The 17,422-nt window shown below is 39.6% G+C and overlaps 1 protein-coding gene and 1 pseudogene across 1 annotated transcript in view; one reads left to right on the top strand and one right to left on the bottom strand.

Annotated features, from left to right (window-relative positions):
* Positions 1 to 17,422, top strand: part of MET (MET proto-oncogene, receptor tyrosine kinase) — a 126,725-nt gene that overhangs the window by 54,328 nt on the left and 54,975 nt on the right. The window contains exons 4-6 of the mRNA XM_003921059.4: positions 753 to 944; positions 12,357 to 12,491; positions 13,204 to 13,377. Coding sequence (XP_003921108.2) covers positions 753 to 944; positions 12,357 to 12,491; positions 13,204 to 13,377 — 501 coding nt within the window. The remainder of the gene's footprint in view (positions 1 to 752; positions 945 to 12,356; positions 12,492 to 13,203; positions 13,378 to 17,422) is intronic.
* LOC120365483 (U7 small nuclear RNA) lies at positions 3 to 54 on the bottom strand (annotated as a pseudogene).

The following is a 17,422-nucleotide window of genomic DNA, read 5'->3' as shown; positions in this document are numbered from 1 at the left end:
TAGGAGGTCTTCTAGAAAACCTACTAGACAAATTCTAAAATAAATAGAACACTCAATCTGGGTTCTTTTGTGAGAGCTTTATATAAACTAGCTCATTTAATGGTTACACAAGCTCTATAATGTAAGTACCATTGTTTTTAGTTCTATTTTATAGAGGGAGGAGAATAAAACACAGACATTACATGATTTTTTGAATACAGAAAGATTATTACATAAAGCAAGTAAACACTAGGGACCAGGATTTGGTGCAAGCACATGGCTCAGTGCTCTGCAGCCTCCCAGTGAGTTATCCGTTAACCGCCACTCCCCACCATCTCTCTGCACAAGAATGCACAAAAGCACACATATAAAAATACAATGTCGGAGCATGACTCTAACATTTATTATTATCCAGTTGAAATTCATCTTATTAGACTTGCCTGCTAGAAGCATTACCTTTGTGTCAAGGGCTGAGACTTTTAAAAGTTTTGTTTTTCTTATAATAGCAGCAGCTAAGTTCCATCTTTAGGCATGCACGTGTTGAACCATGGTGTGAATTGCGATAGTAACGTTTTGGAGTCTATAGACAATGCCTACTGAAATTGGAGCCATTCGGTCACTAGAAATATTTATGCCTATCTGTGGCTATTTGTCTATTTGCATGATTATCCTTGCCATTCTCCTCCAGGCTCTGAAAAGACACACTGAAAAGTTTTTTACCAGCTTGTTCACTTCTGGACTCACATTAACTCTATGACCATATTTTATTGCAGACATTTCAGAGAAATTTTTTAGGCTGTGAAACACGCCGCGATGAATATCGAACAGAGTTTACCACAGCTTTGCAGCGCATTGACTTATTCGCGGGTCAATTCAACAAAGTCCTCTTAACTTCTATATCCACCTTCGTTAAAGGAGACCTCACCATTGCTAATCTTGGGACATCAGAGGGCCGCTTCATCCAGGTAAGGGCTTGCCGAGAGTAGCTGTGTCTGTTCTATCTGGTATTGTGCAATTAATTTGTTTTTGTTTTTGCAGGAAGGTATTTGCAAATACTGTAAGGTGCAAATCATAGTACAAAGTGGAGGCATGGACTGAAAGCCAAACAATGAAGCCTGATCCACTTTCTGTGAAATGTATGGCCTTTTTTTGTTAAGTTCTTGAAGCTTTCAGTTTGAATGTCGTCACTTTAATTTTCTTGTCGGGAATGGTTTGGGTTTTTTTTTCCCCCGTTCATAATTTCTGTCACATGATTGGAAAATAAAATGAAACAAGTAAGGCAGTTCCAGGCCAATTTTTTTCTATTTCAAGGGAAGCTACAGATCAAAGGAGAGCTATTGTGTGAACCGTGCGTCTCCATGAGAAGAAACATTCACATCATTGAGAAATATTGGCAGGAGTTAGGAAGGGACATGATCGTGAAAATCCCATTGTAACTCAAGCTCTCCTGATTCTGCAAAATGGTAGGGTTGGAGGCAAATAAGTTCAAATACTAAAAAAATAAGAAGAAGAAGAAATGGTTTTAATGGATAGCAATGGTATTTCCCTACAACAAAGTTTTCATTTCAACTTACTGTGTTTCCTAGATACAACCACCATAGCACTCTGCAGAAATGAAAATATTCCCTTGTTGAGTTAGTATTATTATTTTGTAGTTATGGGTGCTTTCAATGTTAGTGGATTCTTGATGAGGGAAGAATGACAATAGCATCTATGGAAATACTGAATTTCTATGAATACTAGAAATTTGTTTTAAAGGGAGATGCTTATTTCATAATCGACTGATATAGTTAATACCCTCATCAGACAAAGACCTCTAGTGAAACAACTGAGAATGATAAGCTTTTCCTATAACTTGCCCATCTATACATCCTATATGTGTACTCTTCTAGAAAACATTTTTTTAATTAGCAGTCTGGATACTGATCATTGCCATAATTTAAAACCTGTAAGTTATGTTTTTCTTGTACTAATGGGCTTGCTGGAATTTTTTCAGAGTCAAAAATCACATAAATAAAATCTTCCTAGCTCGAAACCAATAACACAGGTCCTATGATCTCATTGTTCCAATTGTAGTCTACCTTCTATTGCTTCACAGTGATTTAATTCTATCCTTAACTTCTCAAACCTGAAGGAGGGATGCCCTGCCCCTCCCACAGAGACGTGCACTCTAATGTATTTGAAATATGGTCATATCTATTATGTGTAAAATGTGTAGTATTGTTCTGTGTTTATACATGTTTTTAATTTACATTGACAGTATTCTATAGAATTGCCAAAAATACAAAGGAGGACTAGAGAAGTTGGCATCTATTGATTTCCTAATGTTTTCATTATGTTGATTTGCCCCCTTTTATCTTTACTTTTGCTTTCTTTTTTTTTTTTTTCCATAATTGTTCATTACCTCGCCAGTCCAGTTTTGTATGAATAAGCTTTTTACGATCACTTTAGCTCCGATGCTTTTTTAACATCAAAAGTTCCCTGGCCTATTTCCACATTCTGAAGTTGTAATAAAATTCCATATTTAAATAGGTTGCTTTATGAACAGAATAAATTCTGCTGTGTGTCAGAGTCCACCGCCCAAGGGATATGCCATGCATCAGTCTCATTATAGAAAGGCTGTGCAAATGTTTTATTCTTGTCTCCCAGCCTTTATGTAAAAGACACTACATTTTTCCAATTAACTGTGCATCCAAAACAAAGGTAAAAATAAATGCTTATTTTGTGAAAAGTATGCTATCACTGATTTTTTTAAAGTGGCTTTTAATTTATCAAATAAGTATCAAGAACTAGCTAAGTTTGCTTTGCTAGGCAAATAAATGAAGCAAAGGAAACAGTGACACAGAACCTACCTTTGAGAAATTAAAATTTTAGTAGGAAAGATTAAAATATTTACCTGATAATAATAGTACATACAGACAAAGGGCTATTCGAAACTACAGAGGATCTATTTCTCTGATGCTTGCATAAGAAAATTTCATTCCACTAAATTTTATTTAAAAACCTAAAGTATTTGAAGGAGCAAACAGCATGACCGAAATCCAGATTATTTATAGTAAATAACAGTAGGGGAGCACAGATATGATGACCTCCCACTTTAATCTGTCAGATCAGTGACTTCCTACAAAGTTCTGTAAAGGTTTTGACTGTGCCACAGTGCTAAATCTGGGGCTAGACCTAAGTTTCTACAACTTGTGTTTTAGTAAATACGATGAAGTTTCTGTTACAAAATAGAACGGACATGTTTTTCCCCAAAGACAGCTGCTTTACACAAAAAGTAACAGAAAAATGATTTTACTTCCTTCCTACCCTGAAGCTTAATGGCAAAGTTGCTTTGCAGATTTTTTTCTCCCAAGAGTTTGCAGCTGTTTCTGTCTTTCCTATTGTGCTTATGTTCAGCTCTGGCTGGGAACGCAAGCTACAGCCTCAGCTGTTGGGTGCAAAGTGAATCAGGTATTTCACAGTGGTTATTTGATTAGAAAGAATTATGTTGTTTGGCTAACAATATTTTGTGTATGGCAGAGAAGACATTTTTGACATGTTCCTGACATTTAATGATGTGTAACTTATCTCGTACAGGTGCAGCTATGTCTGAAAATACTGATGTGTACATATATTTAAGTCTCAATCTCCAAACAGCCATGTCAATGTAGATATTGATTAAAAACAATTTTTATTTGCATGATCACTCTCTTAGTTTGCTTTGAAGTGAAACAGTAGGGTAAGCAATGTTTGAGATAGTGTAAGTGAACAATGAGAATGTGTCTTCCTACAAACGGGGGAAGGAGATGTAGAACAGAGCCAGATTGGGAACATTAACACAGTGTGCACAGCTACGTGGGAGAGGATTCTCATGAAGATCACAGGACTAATCACAGGGATTGTCCACGTCTCCCTTTTGAGTGCCTTGTCTAATCTACATCCAAAACAATGCTTCCTTGATTTTTTTTTTAACAGCATTTGTATAAGTCCTTTAATCTCTCAATGCAAAGCATTGCTATTAAAATATTTGTGCATGACTGTCAGGCCAGGGAGAGTGAGTGGATCAGGGATGTGGGAGGGGGTGGGGAGGCCCTTTCAAGATTTGTTTCAAGTTCAGCTCCACAAATATTCACTGGGCAACTACTGTGTGCACTACCCTGTGTCTGCTCCCACTGACCACTGCCTGGGCACTGTCACCACTGCTACTGGGCTCCGCAGTCCATCCTTGCTCTTCCCACATGCTCCTTTCCCCTCTCCCAGTTCCTTAGTGCTGTTACCGTCCGCTTGTCACTCCTGTTCTCTTCTACCTCTTAATTGGACTAGTTGGAGCTTAAGTAAGAAACCCAAGGAGGTAGAGATCACCTAAAAAGATGTCCCATGTTCAAGATCATTACTTATGACCACTATTTAAATAATTGTGTTAGTAATCAATTAACTTAAGAATAATTACAGCCAGGTGTGGTAGCTTTGGGAGGCCAGGGTGGGTCGATCATTTGAGGTCAGGAGTTCAAAACCAGCCTGGCCAACATGGTGAAACCCCCTCTCTACTAAAAATACAAAAATTAGCTGGGTGTGGTGGTGGGCGCCTGTAACCCAGCTACTGGGGAGGCTGACGCAGAAGAATTGCTTGAGCTCGGAAGGTAGTAAGCAGAAATGGCACCACTGCACTCTATCCTGGGAGACACAGTGAGACTCTGTCTCCAAAAAAAAAAAAAAAAAAAGGAATAATTATTCACTTCCAGTAGGAAGAATCAATTTATTTATTGACCTTCTGTCTTCAAATTCTTTCAGTTCACATGCCCCCACTGTGGCATGTCAGTGCTTTCTGTGTGAAGCCCGTGGTATGCATCATGTTTGGAATTACTGCCATTTTAGAGTATGTAGACACAGATCCTCAATTCATCAATATATTAAATATCTGACAGAGACACAACTGAAGGAAGCTTAAACTTGAACAACGATTCTCTTTAGGGATTTCCAACTTAACCATCTCTTTTATAAAATGATCAGATAAAAATACTATCTGCCTTTTTAATGTGTACATCATTAACTTAGTTTTAACCCTAAAGAATGTTAGCTTTGCCTTTTTTGGGGTGGGGGGGAACAGATTACTACCTCTGCCTTCAGGGTTCAAGTGATTCTTGTGCCTCAGCCTCCCAAGTAGCTGGGATTACGGTCACACACCATTATGCCCAGCTAACGTTTGTACTTTTAATAGAGATGGGTGTTTGCCATGTTGGCCAGGCTGGTCTTGAAATCCTGGCCTCAAGCAATCTGCCCACCTCATCCTCCCAAAATTCGGGGATTACAGGTATGAGTCACCATGCCCAGAAGCTTTGGTATATTTCTTTAGAGGAAAACACACTCAAGAGTTCTGAAATTTATTTTGTGTAAGAAATAATCTAAGTATTTGAAATCATAGGACAATACTAAGCTTAGCTTTTGTTTTGGCTTTTGGTAGCAAGGAATAATTGAGATTTCTTGCATGGGTGCTTTTGGAAAGAGCAGACAGACATTTTAAGTCATGAAATATATATGTATCAGTAGTTTCTTGAACTTCTATTACTGTTTAATTTCAGAAACAGGTATATTCTGTGTATAAATCGGTTAATTGTACAATCAACATATTTGAAATACTGATTTGAAAGAATTTGTTATTATAAAATTTTAATAAATTTTCTGGCTTATTTGGGTTTTAGATGCTCAAAATTTTTTTTTACAAATGTCTCAATCATCTGGTATTGACTCATTTCGACTCACTTTTGACTCATCTCAGAAAGCTGAAGCACACACATCACTATTGTAACAGAGAGGAAAATTGTTTTGCCTTTTGGATGTACCTGGCCTTTAAAATGTCAAGTTGGTATAGAAGCATTTACCAAAAAGAACAAAGGAAAGAGCAGAGTAAACTTCATTTAATTCACCATTTGCTGTCTGGCACTTTGCCTTACCACTTTTGGAGCTATTAGTACCAATCAGCAATTTCTACTTTTTATTTTTTCCTTTTTCAAAAAAGTAGATATTTACCATAATGGAAACAGATTACTCTTCCTATTTTGATTTATTTCTAAATAAACACCAATTTTTATCATGTACTGAAGAAAATAGTAAACCTGACACAGGAAAGCAGAAAGAGGCATCAGAAATACCTTGAAAATGCAGATTAAACTCTTGCAGGTTAATCTAGATTCTCAAACAGTTAAAAACCCCAAAACCCCATGCCTTTATTAAGGCTTAAATAAGCTTCTTATTTCAGTATTTTTGTATATTAAGGTGGCAAGGAATAGCTGATATATTAAGATATGCCTTGAGGATCAGAGTCTGTATTCTGTATTGGGAACTATTCGTAGGTCACATCCTGCTATAACCCAATCCATTTATGAATAGTGTCATCTTCTTCATCCACGTTTTTTTCTTTGAGCCTCAATTTTTAATAATTGGCCAGTCATGGTGGCTCACACCTGTAATCCTAGCATTTTGGGAGGCGGAGGCCAGAGGATTGCTTGAGACCAGTAGTTCCAGACCAGCCTGTGCAACATAGCGAGACCCTATCTCTACAAGACATAAAAAACTTAGGCAAGTGTAGTGGTCCATGCCTGTAGTCCTAGCCATCTGGCAAGCTGAGGCAGGAGGATCATCTGAGCCCAAGAGTTCGAGGTTATAGTAAGCTATGATCACATCACTACACTCCAGCCTGAATGAGAGAGCAAGACCCTGTCTCTTAAAATAAAAGAAAATCCAATAATTTGCATCATCTCTCATTAAGAATGAAGCTTTCCTTATTCCTCAACAGAAATCCTCTATTGTTCTTAACTTTTAAATTAGAAATCAATCTAGATGATACCAAAAGCTCCCGTTCAGTTTTATTGGCCTTAAAATAGAAATGCATGTTTTCTGTTCATAAAAAAGGAAACTTCAGTCTTCAAAAGATTGTATGTAGGCTTCAGGGTTACATTTTAATCTGTATTTCCGTAAGACTGAATCATTCACAACAAGGTTTACTGTGGGGGCCTGCAGTTTATAAAGATGGGGTTTCCCTACGTTGCTCGGGCTGGTCTTGAACTCTTGGGCGCAAGCGATCCTCCTGCCTCAGCCACCCAAAGTGCTGGGATTACAGGTGTGAGTCGCCACGCCTGGCCCTACTGCTGTTTGATCCCAGGATAACTATGCGAAGAAGGACTGTGTTGCATGTTTTCTGACATGCCTTCCATCCAGTTCAGATGCACTGAAGGGCACCAAGAGTGTCACCTGTGGAACCCGTACCTGTAGAGTTGGTTGTCAGTGTCTTGATGAGAGTAGTACAATGCCAACAAGCATTCCAGTGGTTACTCTGATCTCTCCAAGAATATTAAAAGATATGAAATGTTCTTATTTCACAGCAACTCTTATTAAACCCTATGTCTCGTTCAACCCTTAACTTCCAGGGGCCTCTCCTCTCCTTCAAGAGGTCCATTCACACACGCTGTTCCAGCCCCACCGTGCACTGCCTCCAACACTTCTGCTCTGCACCCTCCCATAGGATATGCCACCGACCCTTCACCAACTCTGCCAAGCACAGGCACCTGGGAGTGCCTCCCCTCCTGCTGTGACTGCTTTTCCTAAGGAGAGGCCACTTTTTCCTAAGGAGAGGCCACTTTTGTTTCTTCCACCCCTTCCCTGCCTCCAGCCCCTCCAGGACCCCGTTTCACAGAAGTCCAGTCTGACCATCAGGAAATGTTCTTCAGAACACTGACTGGCGTATCAAGCAGGGAATGCCTAAGTATTATCTTGAATCAGAGGAATGGGAGGAAGGCTGTGAACCCTCTTACTTAAATTTAAGAAAACATTTGGCAGAGAACTGTAACCCAAAACGACCACAAAGGACCACTTCGCACCCGGTAGAATGACTAGAATCAAGAAAATTTTAAAAATAACAAGTTTTAGTGAGGATGTCAAGAAATTGGAACCTTTATACACTGCTAGTGGGGATGCAGAATGGTACAGCCACTGTAGAAAATGGCTTGTTACTACCTTAAGGATCAACTAGAGTTGCCGTAAGACCCAGCAATTCCACTTCTAGGTACCCAAGAGAAGGGAAAATATATGTTCACACAGAAAGTTATCAATGTTCACAGCAGCATTATTCACAATAGCCAAAAAGCAGAAAACCCAAACATCCATCTAGTGATTAATAGATAAATAAAAGGTGGCATATCCATATAATGAAATATTATTTGGTGATAAAAAGGAGCATGAAGAACCTTGAAAACATTAAATTAAGGCCAGGCACAGTGGCTCACACCTGTATTTCCCAGCACTTTGGAAGACCAAAGTAGGCAGATCACTTGAGGTCAGGAGTTCAAGACCAGCCTGGCCAACATGAGTATACCCCGTCCCTACTAAAAATATAAAAATTAGATGGGCACGGTGGCCCACGTCTGTAATTCTAGCTACTCAAGAGGCTGAGGCAGGAGAATTGCTTGAACACAAGAGACAGAGATTGCATTGAACTGAGATCTTGCCACTGAACTCCAGCCTGGGTGACAGAGTGAAACTCAGTCTCAAAGAAATTTAAAAAATTTTAAAAAAAAATTATAAAAAAAAGAAAACATTGTGTTAAGTGAAATATACCAGACACAAAAAGACCACGCATCATAGGATTCCATTTGTATGGAATATCCAGAATGGGAAAAATCTATAGAGATAGAAAGTAGATTCATGGTAGTCAGGGGCTAAGAAGTTATGTGGAGACGGAATGATGGCTAAGGGATGTGGGGCTTCTTTTTGAGATAATGAAAGCATTCTATAACCCTTTCTCAAAAAATAAAAAATTTTAAAAACTGTTCAGTTTTTCACTTTGAAAACAATGGGGGTAGTATACAGAAATCACATACAAACATTTTATGTTAAATTGTATTCATCATTCTCAAAGTGTAATTCTATTAATGAAACAGTTTAATTAAAGATAAAACTGTATAGGTGAGGTGAGGAGACACGGCCTTTACCTTAGGTGAGGAGATATTTGTGGATATCTCACACAAAGTTTCTTTGCTCAGATTTACAAATTTGGGGGCCTAGCCACACAGTGTTATTTGTACATGTATTTCTTCCCCATGTCCTATCTGGGAGAGGCTATGTGAGATCAAAACAACACCATCCAGTAACTTCACATTCTGCCCTGTCCCAAATGTGTTAGCCCTGTATTTTCAAGACCATTAACGAAAAAAGATTTTGTGACCTAAATACTAAAGATTAGTTGTTGAACAGTAGAAACTCAAAAGGTAATTGCTGGTCTTCTATTTTATGCTAATTCTTCTAAGATTGTTAGGTTATTTATCATAAGAATTACATTTAGATGCCAAATTTAGTTCTGTCCCTAGAAATATCTTCATGACAACCAAAAGGAACTCCCAATTTCTGGCACACATTGCTTCAGGGGTATTTTGAGAGTTAAAGTGGTTAATCAATTATTTAGAATTCTGGAATAAGAGAAAGTAAGGAATTAGGGATAGAAAAACATTTATAGCAGTAGGTATCTCTGCAGAGAACGAGTTAATGATCAATTAAAAAGGCATTTGTATCTGCGGTACAATCCCTGCGCAAAATTCCAAATGGCATTCTCACTTCCAAGTCACCTCACTTTTCCAAGTGCATTCCTTTCTTCTCATCTTCATCCCATTTTCTATAGCGAGCAACAATCCTGCTAACTCATGATCAAAAGTAGAGCTTGGTGAAGTGTACTAGTAGCATTTTCTCTATGCTATCAAAAACTATTTAGATGCAGAGACTTTCTCCTTAGGCACACTTAACTTGTGCAGCTAAAATTACTGAAACATGGAGTATTTGGCAAGGCAAATATATTGTGAAATTTGTTTTAGTACTTTTACTCACAAGTGGCTCTTGGGAGCTCCGGGTTGAAGCTTTTTTACTGGTATTTACTCTGGCGCTCCAAGAGTCTAGCAGTTGAGTGTTTAAGAAGAGGTCAGGCACATGGATTCTGGCCTCAGATGAAGCTCTGTGGAAATCTGACTCTTGTACTTTCTACATGAAATTCTCTGTCTAATTTTTCTTTAAGGAAAATAATAGTACCTACCTTATAGGATTATTGTGAGGAGTAAATGAAATATCCATTTAAAGCACTTAGCACAATGTGTGGCTCAGTTATCCATTATGAAAGTACCATAGGTTTGGTGCTCTTCAGACAAAGCTCTTTAAAAGGGAATGCACAGATCAGTCAATCCAAGTCCAGAGATGCAAATAGCTTCCGAAAAGAAAGAGAACGGTTAATTCTTTCTGGGAAAGGACTATCTGGATGGGCTTCAGATATTTCAGAAAGTCAAAGGTGATGAACTAGTAATTAAGAAGAGATTGCTTATTAGAGATTCAGGAAATAGTATTAAAGAAGGTAGGAGAAAACAAAAGGGCTCTAGGAGGTGATAGTTATGTAGCCGGTCTAAGGAGAATGGAGGAAACCAGGGAGACAGACATGGAATGCAGATGTCCATTGGAAGGTTCATAGTGATGAATAATCTTCAGTGAGGTGCAAAGCACAGAATGAGATGGAAAACAAAGTCAGGATGTTAGATTGCCTGGTGTTCTGTGTTGTGTTTGACTTGTGTGTGACAAAAGGAGTTTTTTTGCTTTTGTTTTTGTTTTTATTTTATTTTTTTATCTTTGCAGTTTGTAGTGATTTGCAACATCCTAAGAAATATGGTGGGGACGGGAGCGGTATTGAGCAGGAGTATAGGAAAAATGAGAAGCAGTGAGCACCAGAAGGGAGTTAAGATTGCAAAATTGGGTAACCAAAATCTGGATAATTTGAGATAGAGGCTTTGGAAGTCTGACATCTGATATTCTGCTGGTAACCAGTACCCAAAGAGAGGTGGGATTGGTAATTGAATTTCCATGCACTTTGCCTGCAGAGGTCCCCAATACCTATTGGGCCCCAAATTTAGGAAATAACAATAGCTTCCAACCTTCCCTATCCTGACCAAGTGACCCTTGATCCATCACTTAAGTTCTGTGCAAATATAACCACCCTTTTTAATGGAGATGTTTTGAAAGCATTGAGTGTTTAGGGTAGAACAAACATTAGAGCACAAATGTCATGATGTTTAACTTTAACGACTGTACCTGAGTTTGGTTAGTTTCTCTATCAACAATCTACTCTCTAAGAGCAAATTAGGTACTTTGAGAATCTTCTCAAATTGCTTCAGGCTACTTGGCTCCTTTATTGTGCTGAAGAAAAAAATTTGCAATTGTTCCCCAGGACATTTATGCGTTGTATGTGTTTCTTAGAGTACAAAGCAGGTAATTACTCCTGTAATTTTCATTCCCATTATGCGAATGAGAAAGCTGAAGCAGAGGTAGTGGCTATGTAACTATTCGGAATCTCACAGATGTCCATGTTTTCCTATTATTTTTATACTCACCTCGAGTAAATGCATGTTCAATGCAATGAAAGTTTATTAGAGATGCTGGGCAATTTCACAAAGTAGATTTCAAGCCTAGAGCTATGCTGAGCCTCTTGCACCTTCATGTATATGCAACCCAGTGATCTACCAGAGTGAAAGTTTCTCTGAGAGCTCCACCACCATCCTAAAATCTAAGTGTTCATCTAAGATAATCATTAGGATTTCATCCCAATTGTTGTCAATCACACTCTCTGAACTTTATTAATATTTACTGGGTTCTAATGGAAATTAGTTCGCTGGGAAACCCCAAATTTTAAAAACCTGAAGACAAAAATGACATTGATCATCAGCCCTCATTTCCCAGGCATTGTTAAAACCATCAGGCCTTATTTTAAAGCCAGACCAAGAAGTAGAGTTTTATAATCTAAGTAATAACATATCATGGGACAGTGGTTTGTAAAAAAATACAACACATGATTTCAAAGTAGCTGGGGGCCTGTTTTGACCTGAAAAGATCTATAAATATGGCTTAAGAGTAGCACAGCTGAAACTAGCTCGTTTTCCCAACTCGGCGTCCACTACTCTTAACCATAACATCAAGGGAAACTGCCTGGAGGGGAGGATTAAGAGGATAGATTTAAAAATAATTCACAATCATTGTAGCATGTACGGTGTCTTCTTTCTGGAAAGAGTTTTGGTTCCTCCATTTCCCAATACAATTGTGGGGATTTCTCTGTATGTGCTGCCAATTGAAAGGTCTCCTTCCCTTGAAACCATTAAAAGATCATAGGCAAAGTCTGTCTTCAGGGTTCAGATAATTTGACTTCAAGGCAAGAGATTAGAAGATGACGTATTAACTTACAATGAGAGGAACTGTTGGGTCTTCATTTCAAACACCCACAAGCCCTGCTAATCTGTTATTACTATTATCATCCACATTTTCCACTTATATTTAAACTGAGCTTGTTGGAATAAGGGTGTTATAACTTTTCTCCTTATTAGATTGTGGTTTCTCGATCAGTACCATCAACCCCTCATGTGAATTTTCTCCTGGACTCCCACCCGGTGTCTCCAGAAGTGATCGTGGAGCATCCGTTAAACCACAATGGCTATACACTGGTTGTCACTGGGAAGAAGGTAAGCTGTTCCCACAGGGAGTTTCCATAGATACGGTTTTTCAAATAGATATTTACAACCAGTGTCATTTGGCCCTTTATAACATCTCTCTTCGTCTCAAATTTACCCCTCCTCCATTAGCTTCTTTAGTGAGTATTCCAGAGATCTTCTGACATCGAGTTAATTCGTTATTCAAGGAAGACTAGACCTAAGGGAGGCCTTTTTCAAAACTTCTCCTTTTGTCCCATATTTCTCAACAAGAAAAACAAACACACAGAATGAGAATTACAGTCCTAATGGCAGAACTCTAGTACAGGCGGATAAATCCTGGAAATGTGCATTGGAATCCGACTCCAGCCAATAATCCCTTTCTCTGAGAGAACGTGCATCTTGATGCCAGAATGATATGTAACCTTACTTAGAATTTCCAGAGATTCAAGTGTGTTTTCCCACTACCTAAATTATACTTTCTTGTTATTTTAAAATCATCTCAGACAGGGCACAATGATGACAATGCTACGCTCACTGGACAATGTTACTTTTTCACATAACTGCTAACAATAGAGGAAAGGAAGGAATCAGATTTTTGAAATTTTAATCACTGTTATTGCATGATTTGCACACATAGCTTCTGAGTCTAGTAAATTCCATCAAATGATATTACATGTACTTTATAATTACTGAACAAACTTGATACCCCTCTGGAAGCTCTTTCCACCCCTTCTCTTCACAGATCACCAAGATCCCATTGAATGGTTTGGGCTGCAGACATTTCCAGTCCTGCAGTCAGTGCCTCTCTGCTCCTTCCTTTGTGCAGTGTGGCTGGTGCCACGATAAATGTGTGCGATCGGAGGAATGCTCCAGTGGGACATGGACTCAAGAGACCTGTCTGCCTACAATCTACAAGGTAGGAACCTCTACTGGCTGGCATACATGGCTTTGTTTTGTTTTTCTTTTCTTTTCTTTCCTTTTTTTTTTTTTTTTTTGGACACAAATCCCACTAATGAAAACAAATTAAAAAATCAATTAACTCATTTAGCTGTGAGTCATCAGCCAAAGCACCATCTCCCTCCTGGCTTTATCCCTCGGGGAGCACTTGGGCATCCCCCAAGGTCCTGAACCTGAAGTGCTTGCTTCACATTCTCTAGGTTCTCTCCCTGGGCAGCCACTTACCCTTAGTGCCATGTGAATAAGAGAATAGTGGTGAATGAGCAACAGTGCTCACCATTTTCTCATACTGGGGCCTCTTCACTCCTGACTCACCCACTCTCTGATTCCTCACCACTTCCTAAATCTGCCAAGTGCCCAGACATGAGCATGCATCACAGAAACGGATCTGCTCATAGCATATCCGGGAACCCTAAGCTGAATCCTGCAAACTGGTGATCCCTGCCATGCTGGGGCACATGGGACAGTTTTCTTCCTGTCCAGTGCATAGATGGTGGCTTTGTCTGTTCACAGATGAGACTGGAGATTATTTCCCAGGGTGATATGAGAGGTAAGTGGAGTGTCAACACCCATGGGTAGCTGTGAGTCCTCCCTCAGTGTTCCCAGAAAAAAAGTAAAAGCTCAACTAATGACTATACTAACACCTATACTTCTGTAAGCCATGTCATTCCTTGATTTATTTTGAAAATATTTCCTGGGTACATATCATTTAGCAGGCTCTCCTCTAGACCCTGGGGGGACATAGTCTAGAATAAGACAAGCACATCTTTTGCTGATAGAGAACTCAGTTTCTGGCAATAGACATCAGTTCTAACATCACAGCCATGCGACCTCTGTTCCCTTATTTGCTTAAGCATATATTTGGCATTATGAAAATCTCCATGAAATTTTAAAAACTTTTTGGTCCAAAACATCTTGCTTAAAAACACTTCCCTGGTAAGAACCCAGTATGTATCTTCTCTGCCTGCATGTAAAAAAATTGGACTTTAGTAAATCGTTCTTATGAAAGATTCAAGTTAAAGGTCTCGGTCACCTGGTTCATGCCCAAGTAAACAAAATGTGCAAGTCAGAACAAGAACTACCCCCAAGTGCATGGCTGTTTTCATTTAGTTATGGTTTGGAGTGAGATTTGTAGTGAGTGACTGGGTTTTAAACCAGGTTATTTTCTGTTAGGTGTAACAGTTATTAAGACTTAGCTTGATCAACCAGAGAATAAACTAAAGACAGTAAGAAAACAAATTTAAATCGATACTATAATATAGATTTAACTGAATGCTTTTTTGTTGTTCAGTATACTTTTGAAACCATGTGCAGTTTTATACTTTTATAAACACACAACCTTGGCAATTTGAGACACTGGAAATTTGAACTCTCCTATTCCATGAAAGAGATAAGGAGAATATGTGTGTGCGCCCATGCAATTAAATCACAACAATTTCATTTCAAAAATAGCCAAGCTGATGTTTTAAGTATAGAAAGTGGTTTGATAACCTGTACAAATGAAACATTTAATTTTTACTTAAATGCTTCCTTTTACTAAGCATAAAAGCTATATTAAAATGCTTTAAAATAAAGAAAATATTTCAGAATTTTCTGGAACCAGAGAATCTCTTGCAGTATTTGAATCTCCCTCCTCTCTCACCCTTCCTAACTCTAGCACTCTGTAGTTGATGATTCTCAAAGTTTGCATGCTACCATACACAAGGCGGCGAGGCTTAAGCTACAGTTAGGGGGAAGGTAGGGCAGCTGAGTCCATAAATCCCTCTAGGTTCATAGTTGTTAGGAAGATTTCATGCTGCACTAGACCGTGACAGTTAGCATTCTTACTGCAAAAAATAAGACAGATTAGAGTGGCTGGCAAGATGGCCTAGTAGGAACAGCTCCGGTCTGCAGCTCCCAGGGAGATCAACACAGAAGGCTGGTGATTTCTGCATTTCCAACTGAGAAATCAAGTTCATCTCATTGGAACTGGTTAGCCAGTGGGTGCAGCCCACGGAGGACAAGCTGAAGCAGGGTGGGGTATCGCCTCACCCGGGAAGCTCAAGGGGTGGAGAACTCCCTCTCCTACCTAACGGAAGTCTTGAGGGAGTGTGCACTGAGGAACAGTACATGCTGGCCCAGATACTATGCTTTTCCTAAAGTCTTCACAACCCACAAACCAGGAGATTCCGTCTGTTGCCCACATCACCAGGGTCCTGGGTTTCAAGCACAAAACTGAGTGGCTGTTTGAGCAGACATTGAGCTAGCTGCAGGAGTTTTTTTCATACCCCAGTGGCACCTGGAATGCCAGAGAGAGAACCGTTCACTCCCCTGGAAAGAGGGCTGAAGCCAGGGAGCCAAGTGGTCTAGCTCAGCGGATCCCACTGACATGGAGCCCAGCAAGCTAAGAAATTCTGGCTTGAAATTCTCACCGCCAGCACAGCAGTCTGAAGTCAACCTGGGATGCTGGAGCTTGGTGAGGGGAGGGGAGTCCACCATTACTGAGACTACAGTAGGCGATTTTCCCCTCACAGTGTAAACAAAGCCACTGGAAAGTTCAAACTGGGCAGAGCTCACCGCAGCTCAGCAAAACCATTGCAGCCAGACTGCCTCTCTAGATTCCTCCTCTCTGGGCAGGGCACCTCTGAAAGAAAGGCAGCAGCCCCAGTCAGGGGCTTATAGATAAGACTACCATCTCCCTGGGACAGAGCACCTAGGGAAGAGGTGGCTGTGGACACAGTTTCAGCAGACTTAAATGTTTCTGCCTGCTGTCTCTGAAGAGAGCAACGGATCTCCCAGCACAGCATTCAAGCTCTGCTAAAAGACAGGTTGCCTCCTCAACTGGGTCCCTGACCCCTGTGCCTCCTGACTGGGAGACACCTCCCAGCAGGGGTTGACAGACAGCTCAGACAAGAAAGCTTCAGCTGACATCTGTGATAAAGCTTTCAGAGGAAGGAACAGGCAGCAATGTTTGCTGTTCTGCAGCCTCCACTGGTGATACCAAGGCAAACAGGATCTGGAGTGGACCTCCAGCAAACTTAACCAACTCCAGCACACCTGCAGCAGAGGGGCCTGTTAGAAGGAAAACTAACAAACAGAAGGAATAGCATCAACATCAACAAAAAGGACGTCCACACAAAAACCCCATCCGAAGGCCACCAACATCAAAGATCAAAGGTAGATAAATCCATGAGATGAGGAAAAACCAGCAAAAAAGGCTGAAAATTCCAAAAACCAAAATGCCTCTTCTCCTCCAAAGGATCACAACTCCTCACCAACAAAGGAACAAAACTGGATGGAGAATGAGTTTTATGAATTGACAGAAGTAGGCTTCAGAAGATGGGTAATAACAAACTCCTACAAGCTAAAGGAACATATTCTAACCCAATGCAAAGAAAGCTAAGAACCTTGAAAAAAAGTTAGAGAAACTGCTAACTAGAATAACCAGTTTAGAGAAGAACATAAATGACCTGATGGAGCTGAAAAACAGCACAAGAACTTCGTGAAGCATATGCAAGTATTAATAGCCAAATCAATCAAGAGGAGAAAGGATATCAGAGATTGAAGATCAACTTAATAAAATAAAGCATGAAGACAAGATTAGAGGAAAAAGAATGAAAAGGAATGAATAAAGTCTCCAAAAAATATGCGACTATGTGAACAGACCAAACCTATGTTTGATTGGTATACCTGAAAGTGATGAGGAGAATGGAACCAAGTTGGAAAACACTCTTCAGGACATTACCCAGGAGAACTTTCCCAACCTGGCAAAACAGGCCAACATTCAAATTCAGAAAATACAGAGACCACCACCAAGATACTCCTCAAAAAGAGCAACCCCAAGACACATCATCATCATATTTACCAAGATAGAAATGAAGGAAAAAATGTTATGGGTAGCCAGAGAGAAACGTCAGATTACCCACAAAGGGAAGCCCACCAGATTAACAGCAGATCTCTCTACAGAAACACTACAAGCCAGAAGAAAGGGGGGCCAATATTCAACATTCTTAAAGAAAAGAATT

This window comes from Saimiri boliviensis, chromosome 10, assembly GCF_048565385.1.
Source record: "Saimiri boliviensis isolate mSaiBol1 chromosome 10, mSaiBol1.pri, whole genome shotgun sequence".
NCBI lineage: Eukaryota > Metazoa > Chordata > Mammalia > Primates > Cebidae > Saimiri > Saimiri boliviensis.
Note: the sequence above shows the minus strand (reverse complement) of the source record. Positions and strands in the feature narration are given on the sequence as shown.